Here is a 25919-nt window from a genome sequence, read left to right on the forward strand (position 1 = left end):
AATTATTCTCCAGAAAGCTTAACCAACATACCCCACCAGGAAGCTCTTTCCCATACAGTTTAAACCGGTCACAAAAATGTGAAGAACTATACCAGCAGACTTGTAGCTTTTAAATAGGCACACCACAGGAGGGCTTCTGCTAAGTCAGTGACCTCAGTAAAAGTTATGACTTCCCCCCAAATATCCCTCACTAGTTTAGCTGTATCGGCAGAAGGTTATAAAGATCAGACTTATAAAGAACATTTTATAATTTTTTCCCTTATTTATATCAGCTTTCTAACATAGCTTGTACCAAATGAAATGATCACAACAAAAATAAGAAGGACATAACTTAATTATGAATGAGGTCTAGAGCAGTAGAAATTCTCTTTGCATACATTCATATTATATCAGAAGGAAAACCGACTGGCAAGACAAAAATATAGATATGCTTATACGATATGCATGAAAGACTAATTTACAGCAGCTTCTTTGGCACTCAGAAGTCATGAATATCAGTTTTCATTTCCTCTTAGCATTTGTTTGAAAAACTTGGATGTGATATGTCAGGATATTAGACTAGTAACAATGTAAAAGGATACAAGCAGCAAAAAAGATATTTTTAATAAACCTAAGCAAATTAATGTGTACTTTCACTTAAAGATAAAATCTCTAACATAAAACAAAACCGTGATAGCACAAATACAGCAAAAGCCTTTTTTTCAAATCCCACTGAAATAAACAGTAAGCTTACAACTCAGATTAATGTGAAATTGTTCAAAGATCAAGGAAGCGAAATGAATGGGGTACAGTCTCAGGGATGGTAAATACTGATAAAAAGATTAAGAGATGGAATGATAATGGATGCCAGCATTCCTATTCTTCATACTGCTATACCAAAAATTCTGACCAAACTATTGTGTATTGCTGTGTGGATTTTTATTACCCAACAAATCAAGGAAATAAGTGAAAGGCAATCCAGTGTCATGGCCAGCTTGATTAACTGAGAACGGTTTCTTAAGATCAAAAGTTAAAAGTTACACTTAGATAGTTAATAGTAAAATAAAAAATGAAATCCATGAAATTCTCTAAACTGCATCACAGATAGCCTTGTAAAACTTGTCAGAGCAATAATACTTCACTTCAATGACCCAATAAATAGTTCTGAATGGCCTTCTAACATCATCCAGTATTGAGTCAGACCAAGCAGAACAGAAAGAGGAAAAAAGAGTAAAACATCTGATTCACATACATACTGAACATGCACAACTCCTAGTTCATTAGGATCCCTGAAAGTTGGCTTCAAAATGCTTGCTGAAGCTACACAAACTTAGAGATTTCCTTCAATTTCTAATAAAATAGTTGATATAATTCTTATGCTGCAGATGAACACCACAGAAGTTCATTAAAAGGGATCAATTTTAAAAGCAACCTCATGAGAGGCGTTACCTAGCTAAAATTAAACTGCATCACTTTAAATGCATTTAAAAGTTACTCATTACCACAAGACCTGAGAATCATTTTCCCTCCCTGCAAGACAAAGTTGTTCCTTGTGGACTTTCAGTACCTTCTCTTGTTGATATGTACGGCGAGAACAGGTCCCACAAATAACCAGAGAGAAAAGTAACTCCGTATCTTAAAAAAAAAAACTTGATCACTTACAGTATTTGGGAGAAAATACAAATACATAGCAACAAGAGAAGTGTAATCACTGACAGCGTCCTATCATCCACGATGTATAACATATCACCTCAAATGTATACCTTCGGGTGTTCAAGATATAACTAGTATGGTTCCAATTACAGGAGAACAGGAATGGATAAGAGCATTAGAGCGCTGCTACTCACTTTTTGTGACTGCATACTGAACATCCAGTTTGACAAATTGGAATGACTTCAATAACCCCTCAGTCAATGTGTGCTTTTTTTTTTTTTTTTAACATTATTCATTAAATCTCCTGGGAATACACGAAGGCTTTCCTGCCTGTCCTTGCATTTCTTTGCTTGCCAAATGTTCAGGTGCCCTCTAATCCTCCCTAACACCCTATGAACTAACTCACAGCAAAAACCTGGAGTGAATTTAAAATCTTTCTATGTGCCTCTAAAATAACTCTTTGCTATTTTATTGTGCATGAAGACAGCTGTGCTTCATAGGAGTAGTGTTACATGCTCTGTGAGAGTAAAAGTGACAGCAAATGTCATGGGAAATACTGCACTCCCTCACAAAGTTTAACCTCGGGTACACCTACGTAGTTATGACATGCAGCTACTGACATGGAGCTACTGACAAATACTCTGAGTCAACTTTTTTTTTTTTAAACTTCTTCAAAAATAAGACATTTGCATTCTGTCTGTACATAAAAAGGCTAGCAAACAGTACTTTTCTAAAAATAGGAGTGTCGAAGGACACACCTTTCTCGGTCTTCCACATCTGCTCTCAGCTGCATCTTGTCTGCTGGATGGAAACAAAGCTGCAAGAATTAATGTCATGTAGACGGATAAAATCAAGGTGGATTTTCATTTGCTGCCTACATTATACTACCATCTACAACAGTTCGGATTAAAACTTAGTTGCTGTGCTATTCAGCTTGTTTTCACATTTTGCAGAATGAGATTACAGTACAGTATTCCCAAAATATATTGAACAAAACAGCTTACGTCAATCGTGTCAGGTATTTTTAGACTATGCTGTAGAATGAACACCACAAGATTATTCTTACAGTTCATACTCTGAGTCCGTTTGTACTTCTAAAAGGTATCTTTGACAATGCTTCCAACACAGATTATGACGAAGGTTTCAGTGAACTCAAAAGGGCTATTTGGAATTCTGCGAGGGAAGCCATGTCTTGTGGTCCTTCATATAGCACCACCCTGAGAAAGTTACAGCAGCTATCCCAACGCCGTTCAATGCTGATAGATGCTGAGCCTACAAGCTGTTTTCAAATACCAGGACTTCACATGACCATGTCTTTAAGATGACTAAGTAAAGCAAATTCTTGTAAACAAGAATTTGAAGACTTTCAGTTAAAGTAGTAAGGCAACATTTCCCACAGAAATACTTCTGCATATCTAATCGTTGAACAAGTCAGTGACGAATTCATTTTTCAGTTGTACAGACACATTCTGTAATAACGCCTAATGAAAGTATTGCTCATTCAACAGAAGAACTTAAGTGTCTGCAGAACTAGAACACAGGTAAAAAATAATATATGAAAAAATAATTCTGAAGTGAATAATAGAGTGAAATTAGGCAATTACACCTTCAGGAAGGTATGGCTTAGAACAGAATTGTTCAATATATAAATCTCTATTTGCTCCCATCTCTAACACAGGATTTTTAAGAGCACGCATGCCACACTCGGCTGATTAAAGAAAAAACGTTTTCAGACTTGGCATTTTTTCCTCCCATGTTTCACGTTCAGTTACTCTGATGGCAGTTTAGTAGTAGCTTCCTCCATCTTAATCTCTTCAACTTGATCTTTTCACCTTCCCACATCACTTGACAGTAAGTGTGCCTGTGTTTTTCCTTACGTTGGACTAAGTGTGGTGTATCTAGATCAAATGCTGCTGTACTCAGAGCCACGAGCACGAAGAGCCGCTGCTTTCCACTCCACTGTAAAGAAGGTGACTGTTCCGAAGAAGCCCACAACCACCATGATGAGGAGTTGCCACTGCAGAAGGAAGTAGTTGCTGTAGAAATATGCAACTGCAGCACAGATGGACTGAGAAAACAAAAGCAAAGTGAAAGACCGTATGTGTAGATATCCAGTCCAGCATTGCTATATAAGGATGATCAAAATGATATGCGAACTGATACACACATAGTTAACATGCATCCCTTGATACACTTCTTTAGAAGATATGCGATCTTAAACTTCATTATACCTCAACATATGCCTTGATTTGATATACAACAGATTTAGTTTTTACTTGTTATTTAAATAGCATAAGCTATAGAAAGTGAACACCACATCCAAAAACGTGTGTTGCATAGCAAGTACAGTTCTCTGGTATTTCAAAACATTTTGTCTAGAAGCGACACAGCCAAGGCTTTAGGACAAAATCCAGAAAACCTATTTTCAGCTTTACAGCATCACAAAATATTCTATAGCAAAATAGCTGGAAGTTTTGACAGGCGTTGCTGCTCGCTTGCAGTATATCCTGTTTAAGGGTAAAATTTTCATTAAAGCTTGCATAAAGAATCTTTACCTTTTCTGTCTATCTCAGATTTTAGATATCACTGAGAACATATATAAGATGGAGCAGTGCACCAGAAAAAACATCACAGAAGACAAAAGCCCTAAGGCAAGCAATGATAATCTTTTAAACTGGACACACCCTGGACTCTCCTCCCGGCACTAATTTACTATGGTATGGCCATCTGTGAATAGTTTCAATACCTTGTGCCTCAGTTTTCCTACTGATACCTCTGATTAACGCAGATTTTAACCTGTCATTATCAAACACGGTTAATTCCTGTGAGCAAAGCGATCTATCCAGAACATACATATGAAGACTTTTCGCTGAGTCTTCAGCTAGCATAAATACATCCGTTTTGGCATTATGACAACTTAAAAACAAGTAAAAAATAATTTTTCTTTTGTCTGCACACCCACCTGGTAACGCCCAATGATGTAACACAACACCTGCAAACTCTTCAACCACTACTTAAAACTTTTTTTCCTTTTAACTCAATCCTGTAACTAAAAACTTAAGTAAATAAATTCCACAGACAAATATTTAAATAAAACTCAAGCCTGCTTAACTGTGCAAGTCTACTGACTTTAAACAAGAGTTTCCAGTATTTCTAATCTCCCGCAAAACTTGTAATAGCAGTTTGATTACATAATCACAGCAAGCTATACAATCAAGCTACTCCTACTTGAAAACTCTTCTGTGAAAAACAGGTTCACATCCTCTGTGGAAATAACATTTTCTTGAGCTCATTAAAGAAGCCAACCTGTTACTTCAATAATATTCCAACAATCATACATTCAAAAAGCTGTGTGATGTAGTACCTGAACAAACTTAAAGATGGCAAAGGCAGGAGCACTGTCTTCAGAATACAGGAATCCTAAAATGCTGAGGAGTTGGGTATTAAAGCAGCTGTCTCCCAGGCCCAACAGAAAGCTGCAGAATATGGCCACTTCTTTGCTGAAGGAAAAAGTGAACCAAATTTGAGAATCATTCATTCAAACAGCTTACACAGCTACTAGCTAATGTACGAGCCTACGAACTATTTTTTGGCAGACTTACTTGGAAATGGAGAATGGAAGAAAGTTATCAAACTTTAAATTTCACTGGAAAAGAACTGGGAACATTTGGCTGGCAAAAAGAATAGTTTCATCAGATTTTAATTTCTTGAATGCCAAGACTTCTGCTAGTATTACCAACAATTGATTCTAAACTGAATTAGAATTGCTAAAAACTTATTTTGGTGCCTGGAGCCACAAAGCCCACATGGTAGTGATCGAAAGCTAAGACACATATGGTGAAGTCACAGAAACTGTGGGAATACGAAAGAACGACCAATTCATATTGCAGAAAGATACTCCGGTTAAAAAAAAAAAAGGTGCCTGTACAGGCACAAATGCTTGTAATTGCATCTTAGCAGCTGTGCCTGCACAAACTGACAACACTAGCTTCATGCAAACTGGCAAAGATACACCCCAAAAGGTTGCAATGATGAGATAAGAAAGCTCCCTATATTCTTCCCCTAACATCGAGCAGTGTAAGACAGGCAGAGCATGGCTCAAACTAGATCAAGTGGACTTCAACAAAGAGCATTCAAAGACTTTGGAAACTAGAGCTACAGTGCAAGGCTGGTGCTCCATGCTATTGTAAAACTGAGCCCAACAGTTAAACTGAATTCCTGACATCTAGCACAATAGTTGTTGGTCATACCTGTAAGAGTCATGTTCTCAAATGGCATAATTGCTGCCAAATATCCTCATGCTTTTTAAAATTCCTAAAATGAGTGCGCACTGGTAGAATATCTAACATAAATATTACCAAGAACTTCCAAAAGCCTTCCTACAGGCTTAGTCTCTACACAGAAAAGCAGCTTCAAGGAGTTTTCTGTTAGAAGTACAGGCTGTTTATACACATCTTGAGATATACCAGCCAGAGTAAAGAGCTTACATACCTTGGAATCATATAAGCAACACCATCTGTTCCTTCCATGGGAGCAATAGGGGCATCATTTGGCATGTTTAAAAAAATTAAATAAAAGGCTATGAAATGAATAATGATGCCTAGCATCACAACAGGGTTCCTGCCAAAGCGATTATTCTTGCTTAGTAAACCAAAGATTCCTCCACCTGTAGAAATGGAAAAGATCAAATAATTAAATCAGAACTGGAGAGATAAAGAACAGAACCAAACCTAAAATACTGGAAACAGAAAAATGATGAAAACATGCTGTAACTTTCCCCATGTTAAATAAATGAAATATATTTACAGATATGAAACCAGCCCCAAGGAGTTTGCCAGCTCTGCCAGGCCTGCTTGCCAGATAACAGAACCTCTGGGTTGCTAGAGATGTCTGAGAAAACGTAGGCAGGGGATTTATCAGACGAGTGCTGAAAACAACACTTAACCTTTTTGCAAGGTATTTTGCCAGACCACTGTTTCCTCCAGGATCACAACAGTATGAAGTAAAAAGGGACGACCTTGTGCTTAGCTTTGGTAACTGCAAAAGCACGCACCTCTCTATGTAGCCAAGCTACTTGCCAACACAAAGTGTGTTTAAATGCTGCAATACTTGAGTTTAAACAAGAAAATATTAATTAACACTATCTACATTCAGTTTTACTCAGAAATCAAATCTCACTTAACACAAGCTTTTAAGAAAAATCTTGTGTACTTAATGAAAAACAGTTAAGATATCACTTAAATAATAAATGTAAAGAGAATACAATATAAGAACAAAATATCAAAAATGCTGAAAATTACCAAATGCAGAGTTTCTCCCATCCTAAATTTTGTGTTCCTCTGCACTAACCCAAGAACACCACAGAATCTTAAGATTCATAGCCAACAGTATTTCACATCCTACTCTGCATTCACTTTACATGGTGTGCTATATAATTCACAGTGCAATAAAGAACCATGCTGACAATTTTATTCGAGATTTTATTTTTTGTTCACGTAATCGTTGCTAGAAGCTTGAAAGACACTATTCAGCTAAATACAAAAAACCTTTTGAATAACTACAACATCTTAAACCCTTTCTCCTCTAGAAAGCAATAAGTTTAGACTCACCTAAAATTTCTCCAACACCAATAAAAATACCAGAGAGACCAATAAGGCTTTTCTCTTCACCACCAAACCTATTCACAGCACCAATACATGTTCCATATACTCCAGAAAAGAATGTTAATTCCAAACCTTTGAAGAAAACCAAACAAAACTGACAGATGAGCTATTACAAAGCTTATGAAAAAACATTGTCTAAATGTTTTTCCCTAAAGTAACTTTCAAATACATATTTTAATGAGGTAAACGTAACAGAAGGAAACAAGAGGATTTTTAAGCTATGTAATTACAATAATTTCCTATGCCAGTTTATGGAAACAACATTAGAAAAAACTGCCACTGTAATTAGCACCAGATGCACTTAGAGTCAGTACGGCTGCTGTTGACAGTCCCTATATACCCTAAATATATAGTTTGCATCTCTACTTTTCAAGAACTTCGGAGTTTCATTCAAACGGAAAGTGCCATGTGAAACAACACTTAAAATAACTGAGGAAATGAAGCAATTTCAGTTTAAGATGTTTTTTCCCTAGATTATAGTATTTGTAAGACCCCTGCACCTCCAAATCCCAATGAAGAGGTAGTATTTTTAGACTGAATTGCTTACTTTTTCCAAACACACATAATGAACTAAAACTGAGCAAGAACAACTACTATTTTTAAAAATTCTTCTTTCTTTCTATTGTTATTATTGCAAGGAAAAGTAACGTAGCTGAGTCCAACAAAAGGAACCAGTATGAAAATACTAGCTTCTTAATAGAAATATAATTAAAAGAATACAAAGTGTAATGCTTAATGAAAAAGTTATAAACTAAATCTGTTTCTCATTCACCTCCGTCTTTTGTTACTGCAAAAATACAGCACACCATTTACTGGTCCACCAGTAGCAGGATATCTAACATGGTATGTGAACCACGTAGACTCAGAGCTTTGATCACTCTTATTAATCAGACCATATTTTGGGGGGATGTAAAAACTTTTGTTGACCTTAATCAAACTGAGTTTTCCTATAAACTGGCAATATTGACCAAGAGCCACCAGATGGCAGCAGATAGTTCTTCCAAGCTGAACTGACTTTTTCCATTTACCTTCAAGACGTATTTCAAATTAATCAGGCAAGACCAAACTCCCTTGCCTTGTTATCTTGCTTCACATTCCTATTCTATGAGGAATTCGAGTTAATTTGGGTTAACACAACACTGGAAATGCTGTGAAGTAACTTGCAACTCAGATTAGCAGCTATTAAGTCAGCTTGCACCACTAGCACTACTTCCACTGGAAAGTGACTGCAAACTTTAGCAGACCTTATGGCACCATTTATAATTTATTCACATTTTAAAGTTTCTTTTCACCTACAAGAGTTATTTTTTCATAATGGTGACTCAGAGTTGAGGTTCTAAAGATGCATCTATCCTTCCTAAAACTTAATTTGAATATTTTGAACATTTTATAGTTTTTTTTTTGTTTGTTTGTTTTTTGTGGAAGAAGTGCTTTAATATACAGCAAAAATAAATGCATTTTTATTCTACAGCTCATACTTTGGTCAAATGATGGCAGGTCAAGTTTAACTGAAGTTGATAAAAAGAGAGCTATTACTGTAAATACTAAAGACAACAACAGTTGAATGGCTTAACTTTTACTTAGTCTTTGTTTTAGCCTAGGTTCTACTGGGAAATCTCCCACATCTCATTACAAGCCTAATGGAGATGATACTGAAAGTGTCCTCTGCAAAAATTTTAATTAAAATGCAATGCAGTTGGACTGAATATAAACTATAACCTACTGATAGTTCAGCACCAAATAACGTTAAAACTAGCTATGTAAATTTTGCCTAAGTCTCAATTTGGGCGTACCAAACAAAGTATCATTATATGCCAGCATTAGCAGACTTAGGTACATCTCTCTTCCCATACAGAAACACTTTGCAGAACTTAGAAACATCATAAGTGAGTAACTCAAAGATAACTGAAATATTCAAGTAACATTTGTGGAGATACAGAAACACAATTCCCTTTATATGGTTATTGGTTAAAATCCCAAACAAGGCCCCAACACTGCTACATCATTACACGCTGCTTGCTTCATACCTGTGTAGGCTGTTGTAACACTGAGAAGCAGAATCTCCTTGGTGAAGCTTAGCTTTACAGATCTCTCTATAAAGACATAATAATGGAAATTAATACAACTTCCACTAACATTATTAAGAGTATCTGCACTTTCTTTTCCTCTTTGCTTAAAGCAAAAATAAGTTAAAATTATTCAAACTGTGACTTTACTGAAATAAATAAAAAAAACCAGAGTGCTAAACAGAGAGACCCTGACTCGTGCTTTAAAAAATGGTTTGACCCGGAATCTTTTTTTGTAAGAAATGCAAGAGAGGGAAATATTAAAGCAGGAGAGGCAGTTTTCAAATGATTTCAGAATTAGTAGACAGTTGTTTTTTTCCTTATACTCATTGTATTTTTGTACTCTCAGTTCATGGTGATTATCTCCAAAAAGAATAAATACTTTCTCCATGAAGATCTCCATGTTCTCAAAACAAACTAAAAGTCGCCAACAGACCATATCAAACTTAGTAAAACTGTGGACAGTCCAGTTCAAAAACGTTGATTTAAATGGTATCCCTTGGTGACAAAATAAAACTATATACAACTTCTCTACTAACATGACAGCATAAAGGAGAAGAAAATTTTACTTTCATGCACTAGCTTTCCCAAGCAGTGACCTGTTGTTGTTGAGCTTATCTGTGTAAGTCACTGTAAATCTTTGCTTGCAGTCAAACTTTGTTTCTATGATACAGCCATCTGGAAGAAGCATAAAAAGCCAGCTCAATACCTCTAAAGAAAACTGAATTCCTGCGAGGCTCAAAATTCAGTCCCATATCCCTATGTGAACTGTCATCGCTGGTCTGAAAACCACTGCCATTTGGCATTCCTTTTCTCCTGTAGGCCAGACCAGTTCTATATTTGAAGTGGAATAACTGAATTCTTAACCTCATCTGCCTGCAAATTTTTCTTTCTCAGTGATTTGTACATTATCACACCTCAGCAGAATCATGAAGAGCTGTAAAGGATGCGTTAGTATTTTTTGAAGCAACTTACGTTAAAGAGTACTTACTAAAGGCATCCACTGCTCTTGTCAGTTTGTTTTGTGCAGACCTGGGGAAGTAAATGACTTGGTCAAAATGGAAAAAGAATAGCCACATTTCATTGCCATGCTGGAAAGCAACTGAACTCATTTTTGAAAGCGTCTGTATATTTTTTAGGCCAGCATTATATACTGGAATATACTAATATATAGTTAGAAGTTTGAGACTTTAAACTACTGACCACAAGTTGAATTTGTTTTATGGGCAAGTGAATGCCATTCAAAAATTAACCTGCTCAACAGACTTTCTTCTGAGCATTTTTAACAATGAGCATTTTTTCACTAGTATACTTGTTCATGATGTTCTAACACATTCATTGTGCTTTTAATTAAACAAAGATATCTAAAATGATGCCTCAGACAAAACTGGACTGAATCTGTCTGTCTACCTAAGCATTTCTAATGTATTTAGCTGTGGCATCTATACATTTAGAGAAGATGCAACAAATATGTCAGTATGCAAGAGAACTTATAGAAAGGAAGGGAATAATTTCTGCTCGTTCCATCCCTTAACCTGGGCTGATGAGGGCAAGAAAGATGATGAAAGGCAGATACATCTTTTACAATCAGTGGAGAAAACACTTGCCACAAACACTTACGAGCTGTCCCCTGGGATTTCATTAGTAGAATCTTCCTCCCCTGGAGCTTTTGTGTCCTCTTGTTTCCTAATCAGAAAGAAGAGAACTGTGCCCACAAGGCTGATAACAGTCAGCGCAATGAAGACAGTTCTGCGATCGCTCTCTGGAAAAGCAAGTAAGAGTCATAACTAGATGTGCAAAAGTAATTCAAACTAAGACAACCACCTTCACAAAACTAATACAGGGATACTTCATAACAGTGTTTAAAATGCATACCAATTTTCAAACTTACGTTGCATATGGAGCAAAAAGAACCCAGTTGCTGGCAAATTCCTATCTCAGTTTTATGATGCTGATAAAATGTTGTCATATTAAAGAGTGTCCCTTACTTTTCCTCACATGCTATGGCCAAGGAGGAACCAATTAGCAATGAAAGTGCATAAATTATTAGAAGAATAAAGTATGTCTTTCAAGACTTGTATAATTTAGAGTAGAGATAAGCTATGCCAAAACCTTTCAGATTCCTAAAAAACTGTTACCAGCATCACAAATGTTAACAGTGTAACATCAAACTATTAGGCTTGTAAACTACAAACGCCTTAAAACCACTGAAACCTCAACAACTGACACAGCACCTAATGTGTAGATGGAAGAAGGTAATTACTGCCCTCTGCACCTGCTCTGGCGCACTACTCAATCTGTTTGGCACAGGAAAACCTGCAATACCAAAGTCATTCCTATTTGCAAACATTAGTGGGGGGAAAAAATGCCAAGAAACAGCAAATAACTGTGAGAGAACTAACGTAAAAACCTGAGGACATTGCCTATGCTTATATTTACTGCACTTTAGCTTAAAGGTAAGCAGGAAGCTGTTCTATGTCAATTAAAAATAACCTGTGTATGATTACAGATCAAGAAGAAAATGCGCTTCCTCTTGAAATGTCTATAATGTTCTCATATAGGTAGTAAAAGGAAGGAGGAATTGATTTTTAAACACTGTCAAACCTTCCAAAACCTACATCTATCTTTTAATAAAGAGAAGTTTCAAGACATCAAGAGTGTCTTCCATTTAAAGATGAAGGTAAATGTAACAGCAGAACTCTCTGATAATAAATCGCTGTATTTTGTGGTTAGCAAGGGCAATGAAATTTAGAAGGCACAGAACTTCAAGGCCTCCAGATTCAAAGTGTCTCCTGTACTTTCAATAGCATTCACATCTCTGGGGTAAAGATGATGGAACATGGGAGCTGACCTTTCAAAACTAACCTGTGCTGTGCTACCAAGCCCAAGTCTGTGGAGAACCTGAGAAGATTCATCTAACAGAGACATGAGGCAGACTGTTCGTCTCAACAGGGCAGTATTTTTAAGTGTGATAATTATCATTTAGAAGTCAACATCTTATTCCTGACTGACAAATTATTCCAATGTTTAAAAGATGAAGATATTCTGCTATAGTCATTCTGGTAGATATTTTACTTCGTAAGACTACAATAAAGAAAATTCTCACAATCATTACAGAACAGGACAATTAACCCTATTTATTAATAAATTTCCAGCAATACTTTTTGTAATTAAAATCTTAGTTTGCTCTATTTTCACTATTGCAGCTTTCTTAGCAGATAGCCCTACCCATCTTGCCTTACTGACTTCAGCAGTTGCCAGAAAACTTTTTTCCTTTATTTCACAGGTTAATCAGTCTCTGATCTGATTTATAAGGGTGGTCTACACTGGGAACTTACTCTGGAATGGGATAGCATTCATATTAGACACAGGCGTTCCAGAACACCTTTTCCAATAATGGGAGTATTTGGCATGCATGTGCACAGAGGAAAATCCTAGGGTAGCTACCACAGAAAACTTCATTCTGAACTAGCATTTTGAATAACTTTGTAGGAAATATCCTAAAAGAAGGTATTCAAAGTGCTTGCTGCTTTCCAGTTATTTCATGTTTATTCATGATACCGTACACTGAAGGACAGCTTCCCACAAACATGTAATACCCACCTGTTATGTAAGTTTTTCCTTGCCAAGCAAAGTATATGTAGAGGTTTCCAAAAAACAAGCTGCGAACAAAAAGGACAGAACAGGTGAACAGCATTTTCTGTGGTAAGATTAAGTTTATAGCATCATGGTAATATTATTCTATGCAAAAGTAGTGAAAGAATTGTGAAAGAAAAAGAAGCTAATCATTCTCCACATAAACTGCTTACTCCATACAATATTTCAAACAGTAGAGGATTTTTGTGCCATAATAGTAGGCACTCATTTCTAGGAATCAATACACAACAAGATGGCAAAACTGAGGAAATTACCATCTAAGTTGCCTCTCTCCCTGATTTTGGATGAGTATAGCTTAGAAAGCTGACCTATCTATAGAGAGAATTTTGTAGTGCTTCCCTAGGAATCGTGTGCCTTGCCTGAAATATTGGCCCAGCAATGCTAAATTGTCAACAGCTCAAGGGAAATTCTGTTTCTACCTATAGTTTCCTGAAATACATTAGCTCAGAATGAATGGTGACTCAAAATAGCCCTAGAGTGAAGCTTCCTCATGTAAAACCATGCATTTTATTTCCTGTAAAGCACGATTAGTTGGGATTGTAGAAATTGCTACTCTGGTAAAGTACCAAGATGTTAATTCCTGAACATGAAACTTAAGGGACACAACAAGCATACCACTGCTTCATACTGCTGTTCCATTAATGCAGCATTCTATCTCCCCAACAGCTTTAGCAATGCAATTTAGCACAAGCTCAGCAGCCCAAACACTGTGATTCATTCCCCTCATTATCTCCCAATATCCAGAATTACTGTACAAGCAGTGGTAAAAGGCATCTGCCTTCAGGATACATTTGTGGACCTGCCATCAATGAATTTCTTTGATCCCTTTTTGGTTTTGCTGACGCTACCCAACTTCAAACCCTTCTGTGGCAGCAAGTTTCAGAAGTTTATAATCCATTGTGGGAATAGGCACTTCAACTGCTCCAAACCTATCCTCCTCCAGTCTCACCAAGCAACTAGAGCTCCAGCATTTGGTGAGTAACAGCTTTACGTTCAGCTCATCTGCCACCTTCATGTTTTGGTAACCCATGAGTAACCCTCCTCAGCCACCTCCTCTCCAAACTGACTGGCCCCAGCCTTTTTAGTCTCTCTTCAAATCTACAGCTCTATTTTCAAGCTTGCTTGTGTTATTTTTCCCTATACTTAAACTGCATTACTTTCTCCTGGGATGCATAAAACCTATCTGCACAAAATATTCAATGGCAAGGTTTCTTAAGGCAGGAACACAGCATCCACTGCCCTTCTTGAGGCTGAGCATTTTGTTGGCTTTTATTAGTTGCTGCAACACATTAAGCATAACTTCAGAGAACTATCAACAAAAAACACAAGCTCTCTTTTCTGACTTCCAACTGCCAGTTCTACCTTTAGCATCTTCCCTTTGGAAGCTCATCAGGGAGCAGCATGGTTCTACTGCTCCCTCGGGGCAGGAAGGCTACAAGCCAAGGGGGATAACAACCAGCAGGGAAGGCACTTTGCCAGCTCCACATCCCCAAACAGGGCAAGCCTAAAGACTTGACTGTAGATCAGGTCAACCAAGAGACCAGAGCATCAGACAAGCTTGTGGCGATAAGGCGAGCCAGAGATCAAGTCAAAAAAACAATCCACAGGCCAGAGTCATAACCAATAATTGCCACACGGGTCCACAGTAACAATGCAGAACTAAGATGGGAAATCAGTTTGTGGATTGTGGTCCAGATCAAAAGGGTTTAAGCCAGGCACAGGCATGCCTGTAGCTGAGCTGCAGACTAGTCCTCCTCCAACACAGCTCCAGAAGAAGTAAAGGCTCAGCACTGAGCTTAAATGGGGCACATGGGGGTGTGGTGGTGGTCCCAGGTTAAGCAGTACAGGGTCATTAGGGCTCATTGGTACGCTCAGGATCCTCTAACAAATTAACACAGCCCTCCGAAATCAACAAGATTTCTGTTACATACACCAAATGCTCCCAGAACTGAAACATATATTTTTAGCATGTCAAAAGCAGAGACTTGCAATAGGTAGCTTTCATTCGCTCTTCTGTAATGCACAATAGCAACAGTATTTTTGCTTCTAACTTTCCCTTCTGCTTCATTGACTGCAACATGCCAGTGGCGGTTTTGTGATTTTTTTTTTTTAATGCAGTCTACCAATTATCAAAAAATATAAAAAGTAGAATGTGTACACAACCAAAAATATTAACAAATAAAGCTTACCTGGACTGTAAGAGCGCCCAAAATACTCCACTGTTCCTTCCAATGTTGTTTTCATCAGAATTTACAGTCAAGCAATTTCCCTGTGCCGTCCATAGTACTGTCATACGCAAAAGATATTGGTCAGGAAATAGAAGTGTTTTAGAGGTATATTCAAATATAGCAAAGAATAGTGAGCAGGGTAAGAACAATGCTTACCAGCAGCTGCAATGCCAATAAAAACAGAAGCAGTGTAGAAACTCCATGTAGAAGGCTGGATAAAAATTGCAATGTACAAGCTGGAAGAGAACAGATCTGTTTATTGAATGTAGACTTAAAGTGGACAGTGTTCTTTGACAAACAGGTATCTTACTTGGCTTCTTCTAAATCCTCTACTGTCACCCAAATGACCTTGGAAAATAGTTCAGGTCATGTGTGAAAAGGGTAAGCTTTTAACTCCACCAAGCATGCAGAATTTTTTTTAATGTAGCCATTAACCTGGGACCACAACCTGAACCCTACAGTCAGCAAAGTCTGAAAATGCTGAGGAAAAAATACACTCTGTTTCCAGTAGCCTGAAGGACCTTGAAGTTACTCACCTACTGACACATACACTAGCTCTGCGAGACGCTTGGCTTAGCCAGTGCAATTTCATGTATGGCATAGCACTTACATGTGAAAAAATGACAGCAAGATACTTCATAGAAAGCAGACAAAATCAAAAATAATACTTGCCTATAAAATAGGCCACTAACAACCATGGAGAGTTGAGGTCCCACTATTGCAACCACTGAAGGTGAGAAAAGGTTTGATGCCGAGAATACTCCATAAATAATGGACATGCTGCATAAATAAAAAACAGAGATGGTTAAGTACTTAAAATACAGGTTATAAATGCAGCTGGTTTAAGAACACTGCTCAGCTGACTCCAAAGTATCAGTATACATAACTTAAGTAACTGCCTAACTTTCATATTCAAATATTCCCTTCCTTTCTCTGACTAATTACCTGCAATCATTGCACTCTGTCTAGGAATATAGGAGCGTACAGTGTTTCTAGGACTGATGAATCATGTCCCAAACTACTGCAACCCAGCACGTCTTGTCATTTACAACATAGATTTGTCAAATTGTGCCTTACCAACAATTACTGTATTTTGTGCCCAGTACTTCTACAAGAGAATGTACCAAAACCTCTTTCATTTATTAGTGAGGTTTTCAGCTTCTGTCAAATACACCACGGAAATTATATAGATGTATTTTGTGCTAGCTGTACTTTTAATTTAGATTAAGACTGTAAATCTCTCACAGCAGCAACCGGGCTTTCCTATATGACAGATCAATTGGTTTACAAAAGCTCCCTGATTGTGCCTGGTGAGTCTGGCTGTGCCAGTGCAATAAACAATCAGAATGGTATTTTGCAGCTTTGAACCTTGCTTCTCTTCTTGTCTTTCTGATTGCTCCTTTCATGTTTACATTGCAGTATTTCCTGCAAGTTGATCCAAACAACCCATCCTACACAAAGGCACAGAGGTGTACAAGGACAAACAACCAAGGCCTTAGCAAGTTTTAAACTTCATTCTTCATCTTCTAAGATAAAAAGCTGAGAATGCGATGACTGCATGTTGTTTTTTCCCTAAAAAGAAAATACGCAAAACAGGCATGTACCTCAATTAGAAATTAATAATTCAGAGTAAAACTAGACCGAGTGTGTGAAGGCCACATTTTGAACTGCTTTAAGTCAGCAGTACACCAGAATCTCTTGAGATTATATCTCTACCAGATGTAATTATCACTAGCTTCACCCTGCAAGGAGCAAAGTAGTAAGATCTGTGTAAATTACCTTGTGTAGCCACTGCCATGAAAATCTGTGCTGTTTAAATTTGTTATAACAGTTTGCTGTGAGGAGAAATCACATGAAATAATGTTAGAATGTTTCTTGTAATTTGAAAACATTTGCATCGGTTTGAAGCCAGTATTAAATGTTAGAAATTATCATTAACAGACCCTGCAAAGTACTTAATTTAAAGTGTTAATTACAACTCACAACACCTCCACACTGAAGATGGAGATATTTGGCAGGGAAACATCTATGTTTGAAGCAGTAATAAGTATTTTAGGATTGTACTATGATTTCACCAGAGATCTTCAAGTATTTTACAAAACTTTTGTTTCACAAAACACCTCTCTTAGGTAACTATGCATGACTATCTTCATGCAAAAAGTGGGGGAAAAAAAGGCTGAAGCTATACTCTTAATTTAGCCTGACTCTTGGACTTCAGCTAAGAGTTTCCATTTTTTCTGCCTTCCTGTCAACACCCTGTTCCGTTTTTTTTTCCCCTGAATCAGCTTTAGTGATCATGAGACCATGTAATGAGCTGGATTCTGTGGCAGATCTGATTGAAAGTCACTTTTAATGACTTTAATGACAATACAGTACATGATTGCATGATTACTAGGTCCAATTCAGTGAGATGCTGTAAATTCATTGCATAATAGAACTTTTATGATCACTGTGCTGTACTTACGTACTGATATATGGTATCATGCTGTGCAATTATTTTAACATGAACTGTTGTAAGTAGTTATTTCTATAATGCAAGGAAGGGCATTTATACGTCTGAACCCAGAACGGATTCTTACACGCAAGAAAAGAGAAGCTCTAAGGCCTGTAAGCTCAAGAGGTATGTTGAAATCTAACAGCCTGTCAAGCATAAAACCATATTGAAAGCAATGTCAATAACTAAGCCAGAGGATCTGGTCTATCAGATTCTAAACATTTAATCAGTAAGAGTGAAATATGCTTGAATTAGTAAATGTGGATTATGTTATTCCCAATTTTGCTTCAGCATGCAAAGATACACACGATATACTAGCAGTAAATTTCTTATTCAGATGGAACGTGACTTGGCAGATCTAGCAATTGTGGAAGTCTATTTGTCAGATGTTATCCTCATACCCCTCAATGTCTAAAGACACTCTAGGAGAAACTACGGACATATTAAAAAGGGGTTAATAATAACATCTTAGTCAAATATTTTGAAAGGGACTGTGTAGGAAAATCAGAAATATTAAAGATACAACTGTTAAATATTCCAAGTGTCAAAGCAGACATTGAAGTTCTAACATTTGACACGATTAATTAATTTTCTAAACAATCAGGCACAGTTGCAAGAAATAAACCGCTTAAACATCCAGTTGACCAATTTAATCTAGTTAATGCTAAACCAAAAAAAAAGGAGAAAAAATGTCAAGATGTATTGCATATTAAAAAATCCCCGGTAAAGCAAAAGACAATAAAACTGTGATACAAATGTGGCATGTTTTGAAATTCACACCTACCGCAATATTTCCACATGTTTGAAAAGCCGTAAATATAAACATAAATGAGACTCCCAAAATAAGTATGTTGAAAAGTTTTTTTGATTCAGGAGACATTTTGTGTTTTCTTGCCAAGTCCTCAGCTTCAGTCTGGAAAAACTCTATTTCCCTTTAAATAACGCCTGTTTTCCCTTTAGTTTCCACTAAAAGTCCTGTTTAAAAAATAAAAATAAAATTAAAAAGAACGCTTCAAACGTAATGATTACTTATTGCTTCTTGATAGCTGTAACAAGAAACCTGTCGAGTACCTTAAATGATGTACTGCGAAGTCAGTAACTTAGAAAATAAACAAACAAAAAATAAGGTTCAAAAGGTAAAGCTCAAGATTCTCCCTACCTTTTCCCACGAAGTTAACAGAGCAGACTGCAGTTACTTCTCCGTGACATCTCTTTCCACCAAACGAAGCTGCTTTCCAAATATCAAGCTAGTTAATCCACGCAGTTTCTTGCCATCGTTCTGGATCAGAATTCCAGTCAAAAGCTGTTAAATCACCTGACAAAGGAAAGATGAGACATTTGTACATACAAGTCATTTCCATGTATGTTGGACAGGAAATCGGGAACATTTCACAATACGGATCAGCTGACCCTGCCCAGAAAGCCCTTGTGCACTATGGGAAATGCAGTTTTATGAAAGTACACTTTTTTCTATTTTTTTGTTTCCTCTACTTGAAAGGGTGGAAATCTCCTAAGTGACTCCAAAGGGCAAAAGATTCCCATTTCAGACAAACCAAATGTTAAGTGCTTCAGTGCTACCAATACACATGCTCTGCTCATTGCTTCTGCCTTTCATTATCTTAGTGACTCAGGAGAGGAAACAGTCTTTATAACATTTCCCTGCTTTGTCTCAAGCAACTACATTCATTTTTAGCGACAATATACGCTTAATATTCTGCTTTTTTATGGTATTTTTCACTAATAAATTCAAGATCAATTGATCTTTTAGTTTTGAAGACCTCTGTTAAAATATCAGCAAAATTAAGAGAGGGAATCACACACCTTGTACGGACCAAATTGTTGCTTTTTACTGTTAGTATCTTGTGTACGTTCTGTAGGAACCCCAAGTCAGGATCAGAGCGTTCAGCTAAATGAGCCCCAATTAACTGCCAGCCAGAGAAAGGGATACAAATCCAGAATTGAAGTAAACGGCAAATCACAAAATTTTACACCTGCTATCTACGGTAAAGGACTAAAACAAAATCCATACCTCAGCTATCATGTTTAATATTATTTTTTTTTTAATTCGTGAGTTGTATTTTCTAAAAATGTAAATTTTACCTTTTAAACAGCTTTTACTTGAAGAAAGTCAATGGGACTATGCAGACGCCGCTTTACTAAGATGAAATGAGAATATCAAGGTTCTGTTTTTAATTCAAGTGAAACTACCTTATTTTCCTATATTAAATATTTACAGTTCGGTTGGATTTTTAAGATCCAATTTTTATGGTTAATTTAGGCTGTCATTAAAAAAATAAATCCCACGTTTCCAGTGCCTCTAGCCACTGTGTCCCCCTCACGCTGCCTTCTTCCCCTTGTGCTAGCATAAGCATTCACCCAGCTGTACGGAAAACTGTGCTGGTGTGCCGGACCAATTATTTTGGCAACAGCAGGTTATACCGATTTGAAGTTATTGTGAAACTCACTTCAAATCAATATAAGGGGAAAAGGAACAGAGGAAGCTCCCTCTGTCATTTTAAGGAAATCATTGGAAAGATAAGATTTTGAAGGATTCCAGCAGATGAATCAGAAAATTTTTGAATCAAAAGTATCTGAGCAGGAAAAGAACAATATAGCCTGAAGCAATAAAGTATGTTTAAAAAGCTGGGTTATTTTATTTAAGTCCTTTGTAGCAAGAAACAAATCATTGCTTCTGGGTTTGTATCCATGTAATTGTATTTTGTACTTCAGTGTAAAGAAAAAAAAAGTTTATTAAACACAATTACAGTAAGCATAAGGATTTTAATACTAAATCTGAAATTGCTTTCTCATTTTTTTCTTTATTCATACCGTGTCTTTATTTGTATTAATAAGGAATTTCAGAACAGATGAGTAGAAAGATTCAGTGTCGTTTTAAGAACTAGATATTGTAGTTTATGTTTGGGGCTTTTATTGAGTGCCTAAAGTGACATAGGGAGTGAAAACCTGGAGGCGTTCAGTGACTTCCCTAGCAAAACCCAGGGAACCTGCTTGCCCTCCTTCTACAAGGACAGATCTCTCTCGTTCCACTTTCACCACACACGTTGCCCAGGCACGAACTTTCGAAGAGTGCCCGATGGCAGCAGCAGCTTAAACCTTCAGTATTTCTCAGCTTCGATTCCTCCAAGGCTCAACGCGCCGGGTGGAAACCGCCGTAGCGCCAGGAGTGTCCGAGAGGTGCCTGAGGCGTGCCCGAGGGGCGCCCGCTCCCCTCCGCCAGCACCCCTCTTCGTGCCCCCACCACAGCGCGGCCAGGAGCCCGGGCGAACTGGGACGGCTTTAGGGGAGCCCCCTGAAAGGAAGGGGGGCTGGAGGGCAGGACGAGACGGCACGGAGCAGCGGGCAGCCCGCCGGACCCAGCCGCAACCCCACACACTACCTCCCCCCTCGCCTCCCCTCAGCGGCCGCCATTTTAAACCGTCACCTCCCCCCCGCCCGCGCGGGGGGCGCTTCCCTTCGTTAAGTTATTATTTATTTTTTTTTTCCCACACGGTAGGGGTTGCCCACCTTTCCCTCCCCCCTGGAATAACCAACCCTCGGCTTATTTCCGATTTTGGGCCGTTTTCAGCACAAATCGTTCAAATTTTCCCCGCCTCCTCCCATTCTTTCCGGGTCACGCCACAGCAGCCTCCAACGGTCGCTTTAAAACGGTGGCGAGCCGGTCACTTAAGCACCCATTCTCCACGCTCCGCCTCAGGGAAGCGCGGCCGGTAAAAAAAAAGAAAAGAGAGAAAAAAAAAAAAAAAGAAAAAAAAATAGATTAAAAAAAGCGTCTAGGAGAGGCGAACCACCACCACCCCCCTCTTTCTCTTCCGGGGCGGCGGCGGCCATTTTGTGGCGTTAAGTAGGCGCGCGCGGGCAGCGCCCCGCTCATTTCCTCGCGGCGGCGGGCGCGGGCGGTGGCTGCCGGCGCCTCGTCCCCGCTCCGGCCCTCGGCCGCCTCCCGGAGCCCCGAGGTGGGTGCCTGCCCCTTCACCTCCCCGCTGCGGAGCTCTCCTCCTCCCCCTCTCCGCGGTTTTTTTTCTCCCTCCCTCCCCCCTCCCCTATGTTCTGTAGCTCTTCTCCGCCCGGCCGCTGTGAGGCCTCTCCCCCCCTCACGCGCCGGGCCGCGCCGCCTCCTCCCGGCTCCCCACACGCACACGCCGCTTTCCTTCGGGTTTCTTCTCCTCAGCCGCCGCCGCTGCCCCTCGGGGGTTGTTGCCCGCCATGAGTTACGGGCGCCCCCCGCCGGACGTGGAGGGCATGACGTCCCTCAAGGTGGACAACCTGACCTACCGCACGTCCCCGGACACCCTCCGGAGGGTCTTCGAGAAATACGGCCGGGTCGGCGACGTCTACATCCCCCGGGACCGCTACACCAAGGAGAGCCGAGGGTTCGCCTTCGTCCGTTTCCACGACAAACGCGACGCCGAGGACGCCATGGACGCGATGGACGGGGCCGTGCTGGACGGCCGGGAGCTCCGGGTGCAGATGGCCCGCTACGGCCGGCCCCCCGACTCGCACCACAGCCGCCGTGGCCCGCCGCCACGCCGCTACGGGAGCAGCGGCTACGGCCGCCGCAGCCGCAGGTGAGCGCCTGGAAAGGGTGGAAGGGAGCCGGCGGTGTTTCAGGAGCGAGGCAAGGAGCCCAGGCTGACGCGTGTATGCGGTGGGGCTGCTTCGATTTGTTTCGCTTCCCGAGGGAGTTTCTCGGTGGGGAGGGAGCGAGGGGGGTTAGCACTGAAAGCACGTGGAGTTGTCTCGGAGCGGGAGGGTTTCTCTGTCGAGGTTTAGCCCCCGGCCACTCACTCTGAACAATGGCGCCCTCTTAACTCGTTTTCTCGCCCACGTGGGGCCCGTTCCGCCTTCCCTGTCCCGAAGTAGTCGCGGAAGACTGTTGCGCCGCCTGCGTTCAACTTCTAACGTTCTTTTTTTCCCCCTCCCCTGTTATGTTTTAGTCCTAGAAGACGCCGTCGCAGCCGATCTAGAAGCAGGAGCCGCTCTAGGTCCCGCAGTCGGTCTCGTTACAGTCGGTCCAAATCCCGCTCTCGCACACGCTCTCGGTCTCGCTCCACATCGAAGTCCAGATCTGCCAGGAGATCCAAGTCAAAGTCCTCGTCTGTGTCTAGATCCCGGTCCAGGTCAAGATCTCGGTCTAGATCTAGAAGCCCTCCACCTACATCAAAGAGGGAATCCAACTCCAGATCCAGGTCTAAGAGCCCTCCCAAGTCTCCGGAAGAAGAAGGAGCTGTATCCTCCTAGGAGAATGGTAATGTACCTCGGGATCAGCACACCTTGCATGTTACTTTATTGTAGCACTTCAGTGGGGTGTTGGGTAGTTCTTAGCATTAATAGCCTGAACCAAGTGGATCCTAACGGGGCACGTTGTTAGCTTTTTTTTTTTCTTGAGCAGTGCTTTTTGGTTATTGGTTTAGGGAAATTAATACCAAAGGGCTTTCTACACAGAAAATTTTCATGTTTTGTTGAGAGATTAATGGCTTGATTTTAATAAAATATTGTATGAGACGCAACCTATGATGAAAATGACTATTTCTTACTGTATTTATCCAACATCTGCATTTTCCCCTTTAAAGCTGCGGTCTCCTGTTTGCTAAAAGAATATTGGCCAGTATTGCAGATTTTAACTGATTTGGCTGATCCTCCAGGGACCAGTTTCTGTGGGCGTGTGTTGGAGCAGGTTTGTCTTTAAATGTTAAAGATACACTATCCTTTTATAATGGAAGATCGGTTCAGTGGCCATTATACTGACTGGAGGTAACTGTTCTAGAAAAGTGGCAAATTCATTGCAACGAGAAAACAACGGAAACTTAATTTTTCCTCAAGTCGACAACTTGAAGAGGCTTCTAAGGATACACACCGGGTGGGGAAAGGATAGTGTGTCTTTAACCCTTCAAACTGTTTGGTCCTGTTTTTTTAAAAGGAAAGGGCCTAAGCTAGCTCTGAAGTTAAATAATTGTAGCCAAAGTAGTGATACTTTGTTTTGAATGCTAATTAGAGTTTAGTTAAGTTTTTATCGAGCAGTATTAGTTTTATAACTCTTACTTAACTTTTAATAATTTATTGTTAAACAGGCTGGTTTCAAGTTAATGGTGGTTCGATCTACAGCCTGATGCTTATTCTTCTTTGTAACTAAATACTTCGGCAGAACCTTACGTTTGGCCTCTGAATTAAAGCAACACATGGGGGGAGGTGGAACACTGTGGTCATTTCTAAAACTTTAAGAAATTAGGCAAAGCCAGTTGAAACACAACTAGAAGTATACCTGAAGTCATCCACACAAGTGAAAAAAAGACAAGGTAGAAACCTAGCTGAACTCTTCTTTCTTCAAACCTAGATGCATCAGATAAATGAGAGCCTACATAAAGGACGCCTTTGGGGGGAAAAGATCGCTTGAGTCTTCAGTCCATGGGAGAGACCCCTGGCCCAAGCAACCAGCTGTTGAAAAGGTTATTTTGTAACATTTTGTCTAACTTTTTACTTGTTTAAGTTGCGCCTCAAGTGGCAGATTTTACATTTTTATGTGCCATTTTGTTGCTGTTATTCAAATTTCTTGTAATTTAGTGAAGTGAACGACTACCGATTTCATTATTGGCTTGGATATTTGAGGTAAAACTTCATTTTTGTTTATATAGTGCTGACTTTTATTTGAAATTAAACTGATGGCAACTTGCCGCCTCAAGTTTCATACTGAGGAAATATGCAGCTGTTATATGCTGAGTAGCTAACTGTCAGAAAAAAAAAAGTATGCTCAATTTTGTCTTCATTCCTTAAATAAAATTCTGCAAAACTTAATTTGAAATTTACTGTAAATGCTTTTTTACTTTGAATTCAAATAGTATCTTCAAATCCAAATTGGTAGAAATCTTTTCAGGTGACAGTTGATGTTTGAAAGGATTGTTTTATCAGACTCAATTCTAATCTCTTCTCTTATGTATTTTTGTGCACTAGGCGCAGTTGTGTAGCAGTTGAGTAATGCTGGTTAGCTGTTAAGGTGGCGTGTTGCAGTGCAGAGTGCTTGGCTGTTTCCTGTTTTCTCCTGATTGCTCCTGTGTAACGATGCCTTGTCGTGCAGAAACAAATGGCTGTCCAGTTAATTAAAATGCCTGACAACTGCACTTCCAGTCACCCGGGCCTTGCATAAAAATAACGGAGCATACAGTGAGCACATCTAGCTGATGATATACACACCTTATTTTTTCCAGAATGGTAAATCTTGCCAACATGCATATATGAACTTACATTTGAGAAATGTAATGTTAAGAAAGAAATGGTTCATTCCTCTGTAAGTACTGATTGGTGTATCTTTTGCTTAAGACATCCTGTACTATACCCACTGTCTCTGTAGTTAATATTAAACATTTTTCTGTGTTAACTTTTCTCAACGTAATGTCCGAGTCAGCTTATTTTTAGCTTGAAAAGATTTCTGCAATTATACTGTCAATGTTTAACTTCTATATAGTAACTGAATGCATTCTTCTGCTTCTAAATTTTATCCACTGGGGTTGCTTTTAAGTTACTACGGGCAAACTTACTAGTATTGTGACTAACCTGAATGCTGTATGACTAGTGTTGCACACCAGACTATAAACGTGACGTTAGACAGGTCTGTTGGACATTGTTATGGAAGATACACACTGAGCAGTACTAATTGCATTTGCTGTGTGCTTGCCCTGACTCAACAGGCTGCTGCTTGATGGTAGCTAATCTTACAGTGATTTTTTTTTCTTGATTTGGATACCAACTGAATTGTAATGTCAACCATCACATGTCAAGGGTTATTGTAATGCCTTGTTAACTTTATGCATGTATGTTTAATGGGAATGGAAAGATCTGAATACTTGCAATCTGGCTTGACTGAGGATTAAAAGTACTTTTCTACAAACTGAGGAGCTTGTGTGTTCCAGGATTGCATGTCTGACAGCAGTCTATGTAGTCATTTAAAAACAAAGGGACTGGCTTTTTGTGTACAAACCTTCAGGAAAGAGCTTCAGTCCTGGGCAACCAATCTTAAGGGGATAATTTTTTATCTTGAAAGAGTGCGGTTAACCTTTCTTCATAGCTGAAGTTGTGAATTTAAGTTGGATCTTGTGGATTGTCAGGTTGTTAAGCTATGTTGTGTAGTGGCTTACATAACGGAATTGAGTCTCTGAACTACTACATG

At 39.2% G+C, this 25919-nt stretch overlaps 2 protein-coding genes across 5 annotated transcripts; one reads left to right on the plus strand and one right to left on the minus strand.

Annotated features, from left to right (window-relative positions):
• Positions 1-242: 242 nt before the first annotated feature.
• MFSD11 (major facilitator superfamily domain containing 11) lies at positions 243-19144 on the minus strand. Its single transcript, XM_083805024.1, has 14 exons — positions 18900-19144; positions 18525-18715; positions 17026-17081; positions 15919-16026; positions 15403-15482; positions 15208-15304; positions 12965-13023; positions 10982-11123; positions 10353-10393; positions 9323-9388; positions 7242-7367; positions 6124-6298; positions 4997-5132; positions 243-3700 (listed from the first exon to the last, which is right to left on the minus strand). Exons 2-14 carry the CDS (start codon positions 18618-18620, stop codon positions 3536-3538), a joined length of 1347 nt encoding a protein of 448 aa, XP_083661150.1. The 5' UTR covers positions 18621-18715; positions 18900-19144; the 3' UTR covers positions 243-3535.
• Positions 19145-21557: 2413 nt separating this feature from the next.
• SRSF2 (serine and arginine rich splicing factor 2) lies at positions 21558-25140 on the plus strand. Of its 4 annotated transcripts, XR_014573950.1 has the most exons (6): positions 21558-21714; positions 21930-22326; positions 22696-23006; positions 23332-23435; positions 24093-24204; positions 24707-25140. XR_014573950.1 is itself a non-coding variant. In XM_083805031.1 (4 exons), exons 2-3 carry the CDS (start codon positions 21965-21967, stop codon positions 22997-22999), a joined length of 666 nt encoding a protein of 221 aa, XP_083661157.1. In that variant the 5' UTR covers positions 21558-21714; positions 21930-21964; the 3' UTR covers positions 23000-23006; positions 24093-25140. The 4 variants fall into 4 exon arrangements, 1 of the variants encoding a protein (XP_083661157.1); XR_014573949.1 differs by having other exon boundaries at positions 24093-25140; XR_014573951.1 differs by lacking the exon at positions 23332-23435.
• The last annotated feature ends 779 nt before the right edge of the window (positions 25141-25919 follow it).

The sequence above is a fragment of the Anser anser genome (genome assembly GCF_964211835.1).
Source record: "Anser anser genome assembly, chromosome: 19".
Lineage (NCBI taxonomy): Eukaryota > Metazoa > Chordata > Aves > Anseriformes > Anatidae > Anser > Anser anser.

Excerpts from the sequence above, each read along its gene's own strand:
- MFSD11 (XM_083805024.1), bottom strand. The coding sequence starts at position 18,620 with ATGTCTCCTGAATCAAAAAAACTTTTCAACATACTTATTTTGGGAGTC. Across the intron at positions 16,027-17,025 it reads CATGGCAGTGGCTACACAAG|CATGTCCATTATTTATGGAG; the intron begins GTAATTTACACA and ends TTATTTATGCAG. Across the intron at positions 10,394-10,981 it reads GAAATCCCAGGGGACAGCTC|GTCTGCACAAAACAAACTGA; the intron begins GTAAGTGTTTGT and ends TTACTTCCCCAG.
- SRSF2 (XM_083805031.1), top strand. The coding sequence starts at position 21,965 with ATGAGTTACGGGCGCCCCCCGCCGGACGTGGAGGGCATGACGTCCCTC. Across the intron at positions 22,327-22,695 it reads TACGGCCGCCGCAGCCGCAG|TCCTAGAAGACGCCGTCGCA; the intron begins GTGAGCGCCTGG and ends GTTATGTTTTAG.